At 36.0% G+C, this 8,746-nt stretch overlaps 1 protein-coding gene across 1 annotated transcript in view; it reads right to left on the reverse strand.

Annotated features, from left to right (window-relative positions):
- Positions 1 to 8,746, reverse strand: part of LOC101585745 (zinc finger protein 721-like) — a 95,453-nt gene that overhangs the window by 67,013 nt on the left and 19,694 nt on the right. Inside the window, 3 exon segments of the mRNA XM_023721291.1 lie at positions 4,248 to 5,854; positions 7,563 to 7,623; positions 7,819 to 7,945. Of these exon segments, the coding sequence (XP_023577059.1) occupies positions 4,248 to 5,854; positions 7,563 to 7,623; positions 7,819 to 7,945 (1,795 nt within the window).

Here is an 8,746-nt window from a genome sequence, read left to right on the forward strand (position 1 = left end):
TTGTGTAAAAATACCACATCTTTTTCAACCATTCCTCAGGTGATGGGCATCTTGGTTGTTTCCAAGATTTGGCTATCACAAATTGTGCTGCTAAAGGTCCCATTCTTTAACCACCTAGGGTTACAGAGATACAAGACACTTAGGCTTCAGATCATTTGGGACATGGGTTAAGGGAGAAAAAGAAGAAACCGAATTCCCTATCAGGAGCAGAAAAGGTAATTGCTACACTTGTGGCAAAACAAAAGTGGCAGGAGGGCCTACACTGAACATGTTCAGGGAAACAGTCAATGCTATTAAGAATATGGGTGAATGAGTAAATGGGTCATCAACTCACTTGACCAATCACTAAGGGGAGCCATCTCCCCTGGAAGCATCTATCCATGACTAGCACTAGGCTTACAGGTATAGAGGAAGAGTGAGCCTTTCTTTTCCCCAAGGGGTGAGAGATCAGAATTAGGGAGCAGTAGACAGCAGTGAGGAAGTAGGTTGGACACAGAGGTTAAACTTTTAGAGCTAAAAGTGCCAGGTGTGGCTAAAAGCTATGGCTGTGACTGACATGGAACAGTATGTGTGTGGGGGAAGGGCGGGTCATAAGGTGCAGCAAGTTAGAAAAGTATGAAAAGTGGAGTGAGCTTACCTGATCTGAATCAATCAGCATGGCAGGAGCTGGGGAAATGCCTGCAGCACTGGGTAAGGTCTGGAATCATTGTGACCAGGTACCCTCCCCGGCAAAGGCTCAAGGTAGGAAGTACCTGCTCAGAAGGAATTTCCTATTATCATTCAAATCACAGCACCATGTTAGGTGAATGGCAGAGTGGGGCAACACCCAGACTGAGGCTGTATGAAAGATTTTTATTTATTTTATTTTATTTATCTTACCAACAGGCCGAATGACATCAAAGTGATAGAACCAGCTGTGTGGAGGAAGGCTGGGTATATACAGCTTTTATATTGGGGTCAACATTTCAAAGAGCCCCAAAGAATCTGGATGTAATGTTTGAAGCTCAAATTGCAGAGGCAATCATCCCAGGTGTGCATAGATAAAACGGGTGCCAAGAAGATTTTTAAGTTTGGTCCTAAGTAACTTTATTTCTTGTTTGCTAAGCCACTGTCAGTACTGGGGATTCTTCTGTATGCAGTGGGCAGCCCAGGTGTCCCACAGGCCAATTCTGGCAGAGATGACTGATGGAAACAGAATCATAAAGCCCTTCTTACAACATTCAAAGATTATCAGATATTTAAACACAATGGCTCTCAAGCTGTGTGTGTTATACAGAGTCTGTTGTCAAATACAATGCTGTGTATTCTGAAATCTAGAGACTGCACTTGCCTCCTGACTAGATAAAGCAAACATTCTACCAGTCACTCACCTTAACATGTTCAGGTTTGTGTGTTCATTGGCAAATCGCAGGTCATTTTTTTTTTTGTGTGTGTGTGCGTGTGTGGGAAGGATTCATTCAAAGATAACTCTGAAGAGACTGAGTGGTCCATTTGATCAAATCACAATCTTAATAAGTAGAAGCAGATGTCTTCTATAGCAAGGAACACAGAGATGATTGGGTGGAGACAGAAAAACATGATGCGTTAATGGATATCCTAACACTTGCTTTATTGTTTATCCATTTCCACATTCCTCAGATCATTCTCCTTCTCCTGTGGGAAGAAAACTTCACTCTGGAACTCTGTAGCCAGAATCTATATACTCTGTCACTTGTTTGGAGCTGAAAAGAGGTAGATGTTTATGGGCTCAGGAGGAAGAAGTTAGAAGCCCTTAATCCTAAAGGAAAAAACCCTGTCCTTTAAAGTTTTCATTTTACACTGTGAGCTATAGACAGAGTCCTGACATTTTTTGTCATATGTGCTGTGAGTAAAAACAGTTCACTTTTATCCCAGATGACAAAGGAATGACTCATACATGTCATGGCACATAGGCCTAAGTGGAAAAGAGGATAGGAGTAAGTGAATTGCACAAAAAAGCATCAATGAAGAATACTGAGGAATTTACTAAGGTGAATAAAATTAAATCCACCCATTTTCTCCCAAGAAAATATTCCTTTATTTTTCTTTAAAGAGTACTTTTATCTATTGTGGGCTTTATAAAGATGCTTTAATAACCAAAGCATATGTTGCATTGTATTTATGTCCCAATAAGATGCACAACAATCTATTAAAGTCTCTGTAGTCATTTATTAATAAAAAATCCCTTTGAGATGGCTCAGTAGAATAAGGGATTGCCTGGCAAGCACAAGGGCCTCAGTTCAATCCCCGGTGCAGCCAAAAACAAAAAATGAAACAACCCTTTGAATAATCTCAGGTTGCATTTTCACTCAATCATGTTATTAGTTTGAATACTGGATACATTTATGTGATATGAAATTTTTATTTCAAATAAAGGAAGTACCATACATAAAAAATTGGATCCTACTGTCATGAAAACCACTGACAATAATAAATGGACAATGACTACCACTGAGATTTTAATCTCTACTACTGTGGAAAGTCAAGATTAATTGTAGACATCCTTTTCCTGTGTGTTTCCAACTGGCTCCAGTCAGATTTAAAATTAGTAACTCATTGTGAGGTTTGGTATGTTCCCTCAAAATCCTACATTGGAAGCTGGAATATAAGACCATAGCTGAGTACTGGGAACACTAAAATGTGATGAGCACATGAATGCTTTTTCCTGATGAGTAGAATGATTGTATTAATGAAAGAATGAATGTTTTATGATTAGCATCAGCACAATTTTCCTTTTTATTTTTACCTTACGTATGGTTACATGGCCTTAACAAGAAAGGCATTTAGTACCATAAAGATTTTTGTGTCATGCTCTTAGAATTTCCAACTGAAAAAATTTAAGTTGTTTTATGTGTGCTGCTCTGATATAAGATGAATAGTGTACAAGAAAGCTCATATCCTTGATTGGAATTAGAAAGCTATTATTTCCATTTTAGAAAGCTAAGAAAATAGCACCTTGTAAGAAGGAATTTGACAGCATGCTATAGTTGGGTGCACAGAAAATAAACTTTGGAAGGATAGTGCATTAAAGATTTATATATCCCAGCAAGAGTAAATAGCCAACTGCTATGCTGGTCAAGAGCCATTATATACACATAAATTTTACCTTCTTCCAGTAAATCCTTTTATAAAAACTCAAGACATTTCAAATTTCCTCTAGCTTAGTGTGCTTTATCAGTAAAACCAGTCAATTAAAACTGCACTTCAAAAGTTCCTTACAAAGATTCAAAAATATAATGTGCATAAAAAGACCTACATATTGGAATCACTCATCCTAAAAACAGCCCGTAGGAAACTGTAATTGTGTATGACACAGCATTATCTGCTGTATTCAATATGAAATGCATGACTTTTTTATACTCTACCAGAGAAACGCTGGCTTTCTCATTAACATCTCTCAACTTCCCCACCTACGTTATTGGCAACCATCACTCTTTTCTGCTTCCTTAAAGCTGTCAATATTAGATACTAAAAACAAATATGATCAAGCCTTAATTTGTCTATGCCTTGTGTATTTCACTTAATGACCTCTTGGTTAATCCCCATTGCCACAAATGAGGGATTACTTTTCAGTCTCAATAAAATTTTAGTGTATGGATAAATTTTACTTTATTCATTCAACTAAGGTCATGGCTTGCCTGTAAAATACCCTGTTAAGGCAAGGTAGTGAAGACTTGGAAGCAAGGTGCTTTGTTGTTCTGAATTTTGCATTATGATGCATTTTCTGACCTCCTCAATGTATTAGTACATAGATATAGTGGAAGAAGAATGTCCCTGGGTGTGTGGTTTAAAACTGTGTACCTCATTAGTAATACACTCATCTGATTCTTGGCTTTTTCATTGTTTTTATACTGAATTTCATTTAGAGTTTGTGCATGTTTTGACCTTATGAGAATTATAAAATGCTTTTTCACATTGTTTACATAGATTTTCACTTCAGGGGGAGTTCTATGCTTTTCAGAGTAAGTGAAAAAATTAAAAGGTTACCGACATTTATGTATATGTATTCCTCTCATGTGAAGACTATTTGTACTTGAATGCACCAAGAAAAAAATACATTTTCTGAACGTGTGTATTCAGATTTCCTCTTCTAATAATTTCTTCAGGTATATAATGGTACATGAGTGCTGAAAGATTTTTTATATTGCATACAAAGAAATGGCTTCTCTGCACTGTCCTTTCATATAAGTTCAGGATGCAATATATTCAAAATTAATTTAATTTTTAACATCTATGATGACTGCTAGAGTAAGTAAAGGCTTTTCCATATTTCTTACACACATAGGGTTTCTAACCTGTGTGATTCTTTTCATGTACTTGACACCCACTGTGTGTGCTGAAAGCTTTCCCACATTGCTTACATACATACGGTTTCTCCCCAGTATGTGTTCGTTCATGTATTCGACAATGAGTATGTTGACTGAAAGCTTTTCCACATTGCTTACATACATATGGTTTCTCCCCAGTGTGAGTTCTTTCATGTTTTTGACAATCACCATGTGTGCTGAAAGCTTTCCCACATTGCTTACATACATAGGGTTTCTCACCAGTGTGAATTCTTTCATGTGTTCGACAATGACTGTTTGTGCTGAAAGCTTTTCCACACTGCTCACATACATAGGGTTTCTCCCCAGTGTGAGTTCTTTTATGTCTTTCACAAGAACAGTGAGAAGTGAAAGCCTTCCCACATTGCTTACATACATAGGGCTTCTCACCTGTGTGAGTTCTTTCATGTTTTTGACAATCACCACGTGTACTGAAAGCTTTCCCACACTGCTTACATACATAGGGTTTCTCACCAGTGTGAGTTCGCTCATGAATTTGACAATGACTGTGTTGACTGAAAGCTTTCCCACATTGCTTACATACATAGGGTTTCTCACCAGTGTGAATTCTTTCATGTGTTCGACAGTGACTATTCGTGCTGAAAGCTTTCCCACATTGCTTACATTTATAGGGCTTCTCCCCAGTATGTGTTCGTTTATGTCTTTCACAAGAACAGTGAGAAGTGAAAGCCTTTCCACATTGCTTACATACATAGGGTTTTTCCCCAGTATGAATTCTTTCATGTTTTTGATAATCACTACGTGTACTAAAACCTTTCCCACATTCCTTACATACATATGGTTTTACAACAGTGTGAGTTTGTTCATGAATCTGATAATAACTGTATTGTCTGAAAGCTTTCCCACACTGCTTACACACATAGGATTTTTCCCCAGTGTGGGTACTTTCATGGTCACCAAATGCAGTGTTATTTGCTAAAGATTTCCCACAGTGTTTATATAAATTGGATTCTTCTCTGCTGTGAATTCTTTCATGTTTCTGAATACCATTGTGAGAAGTAAAACCTTTTCCACATTGTATGCATATGTATATGTTTACTGTGGTGTGATTTCTTTCCTGGATTTGAACATAGTGGTGTGTATGGAAAAATTTCATTTCCTTCTTATATAAAAATGGCTTATCTTCAAGGTTACTTTCTTGATTCCAATCAGAGTAAGATTTTTCATGTTCTTTATGTTCATATGGTTTCTTTCCAGGACTTGACTTTGCATCCTTCTGATATGACTGAATGTCAGTGTTGGCTTTCCCACTTCTGTTACATTTAGACAGCTTCTGTTCAAATCTACGATACTGATATGATTTGAGTCCAGCGTTATGTATGATGGGCACAGTCGGTGATGAATAGCCAATCAGAAGCTTTCCACAAGCCAGGCTTTCACCTGGTTTTGCATTGAGCAGTTTCATGTGCATATTAGTTTTGGAAGTCACATAAACCATTTCTCCATGTTGATCAAATAATTTATATTGTTGGCATTTCTTTACCTCATTTCTGTCAAAGAAAATAAACAACAAAAGAACCAATCACAATGAAAAGTATCTTTATAATAATAGTTTACCAGAGGAGGTCTATTTTGATAACCTCTGGGAATGTTATCATGAATTAATTGTACACTGTAGATGATGGCTTGTGAATGACTTTCATCCAAATAGTATTCATGTGAGTTTGTAACTGACATGTTTGCAATGCATAATACTTTCGAGGAATTTTTACATATGTGTATGATACATTGATTATTTTTTATACCTCTTTCCTCTATGACTCTACTCCTACCCCTTCCACTGAGGCTTTTCTTCCTCTCCAAAATGTTTGCCTTTCTTTTCTACAATCTCTTTATTTTGCCTTATTCATACGTTGAATTTCTCATACAAAATGTAACATATGATGATGAATTTTCTGTGTCATTTTTAAGGTAACATAGATTTCAGATCCATCCATTTTTTTGGGGGCAAAAAATATCATTGCATTTTCCTTTATGGATAAATACTATTCCATTATATATATAAACACCACATTAGTTTTGGTGCTACAGACTGAACAGAGGGTTATTGTGCTGAGCCATAGTCTCAGTTATATATCTTTTATTATGAGACAGAGTCTCATTAATCATAAAGTTGTTCAGGTGAAGTATGAATTTTTTTAAAAAATTATGTAATTGGTACATATTTTCACTATGCAGATCAGACTTATGGTGATCCTCCTGTTTTCAGTATCCCGAACGCTGGGGTTACAGGCATGTGCCACCATGCCTGGACTCTGTCACTGGCTCAGTGTCCCCCAGGGGTGGGACCCAGCAAGGCATGTGGGTGGGGTATGGATTTTTGATCTTCATGCTTCAGCCTCTCAAGATGGTAGGAATCCATGTATGCATCGTCATGCCCAGATTATTTTATTTTCTTTCTACTCTTCTGTGAATGGGATCTAGGGTGTTTCCAGATCTTCACTTTTATAAATATATATATATATATATATGTGTCAGTTTAATATTACTTTAAATTCTGGGGAATTAACCTCATAGAAGTACACACAGGTAAAATGAAATTTTCATTTTTTACTTTTTGAGGAACTTCAATACACATTTCTATAGGTATTATACTAAAATGACATTTATATTAACATTTTAGAAGGTGACTTCTAATATTTCAGAAATTGAAGAAATGAGTGCTTTGGAAGATTCCTGGAAAACAGCAATCATTAAAACAGGGGACGTTCATTTGGGTTTTGAATTCTTCCTCAAGTTTATCAATTTTACAAATAGTGAATGTGTAGACAAAATTTAAATATACATAGTATTACTTTGATAACTTGTTTGATGAGAAAGTGGCCTTTTGAAAATACATGTATATGTAATTATATATTCTGCACTTGGCTCTTGGTCTAAACATAAATACTTTTACATACACCCATAATTAATGCCTAAATACATTTTCATATGTTTTATAGTCTTGAATATGAAAAAAACAATGTTTGTTCTTATACATTATATAATCTCACTTGTGGTTAATGTCAATACTTCATGAATTTCAGATATTAACATATTTCAAATATTGAATGGACAGAATCTAGTTACTTAATATGTATCCATTTTCGACAAATTCTGTGAGATTAAACACATTTCAACATTGTTTCATTTGTATATTTGCCTTGGTTCTAATATTTCTGAACCTTCAGGAACGCTGCTCTTATTAATGGAAATTACCTTAGATTTTTCCTGTCATTGTTGTGCTCATCTTCAATTTGGTGTTCATTCCAGTTTCTTTCTGAAGTGTTGAAAAAGAGATATAATGATGACTTAACACTTTATATGAAAAGCACTAGGTTCCATTTGAATCATCATATAATATGAATGTGCCTGGAAAATTCATCAAAATATTTTCCATATCCCAATGAGGAAACTGTCCTGATGAGCAACATTCAGTGTTATCTCATTGAATAAATGGGCAAATCTTCCTTACCTAGAGCAGCCACATTACTAAAGGTTTCCCCCATCACATCTCTGTAGAGCTTCTTTTGGGATGGATCCAGTAAAGCCCACTCCTCCCTGGTGAAGGTCACAGCCACATCCTCAAAGGTCACTGTCTTCTATGTCATCAGAAATATATTTCCAGGAAGAAGAGTGAGACTCACAAAATGAAATACAGTCACTCTACTCATAAAAAGCTGAAATAAGGCTGAGTACTACAAATGTTTATTTCAGGGTTTGGCCATCAAATACTTATTTCTCATCCATAAGCACTTGTCACAGAAGAATTTTTGTTTGTTTGCTTGTTGGAGGAACTGGGGATTGAACTCAGGCCTCTGCACTTGCCAGGGAAGCACTTATTCTACTGAGCCAACCCCCCGACCCCAACCATCTCCCCGGCCCCAAGAGAATTCTGAGGCTAGTGGGAAATTCAGTGTTGAACAAACAGCAGAATGATAATACTGGTTCTCCCCCTGGTTTAACCCAGTTTTATTTCTGTACAGTCTCTAAAGTATGGCTTGTAGAGGGAGCATATTAGATCAGACTTGAAGTTAAATAAGAAACAAACTTGTGCATATGAAAATCTAATTACTTGCTCTGACAAATCAGAAAATATCTGTATTTTCAACTTAACATTTAGGAAAAAGATCCCTTCCTTCTCTTATTATATTTAGACAATAGAGTGAAAGTTGAAACTGGTTTCACAGGCAAAACTTTAAACACAAAGTAAAATTAATGAATAGTGAAGTTAAAATGCTAATGAAAAACATATATATATATATATATATATATATATATATATATACTTTACTGGAGAATAACATTGAAATTAGATTAAAGTAGACATTATTTTATAATTAAATGACACAAAATACTTGTCACAGAGATATAAAAATTTCCAAGATGTAATGGAGAAATGT

The sequence above is a fragment of the Octodon degus genome, unplaced genomic scaffold (genome assembly GCF_000260255.1).
Source record: "Octodon degus isolate 3935 unplaced genomic scaffold, OctDeg1.0 scaffold00081, whole genome shotgun sequence".
Taxonomy (NCBI): Eukaryota; Metazoa; Chordata; class Mammalia; order Rodentia; family Octodontidae; genus Octodon; species Octodon degus.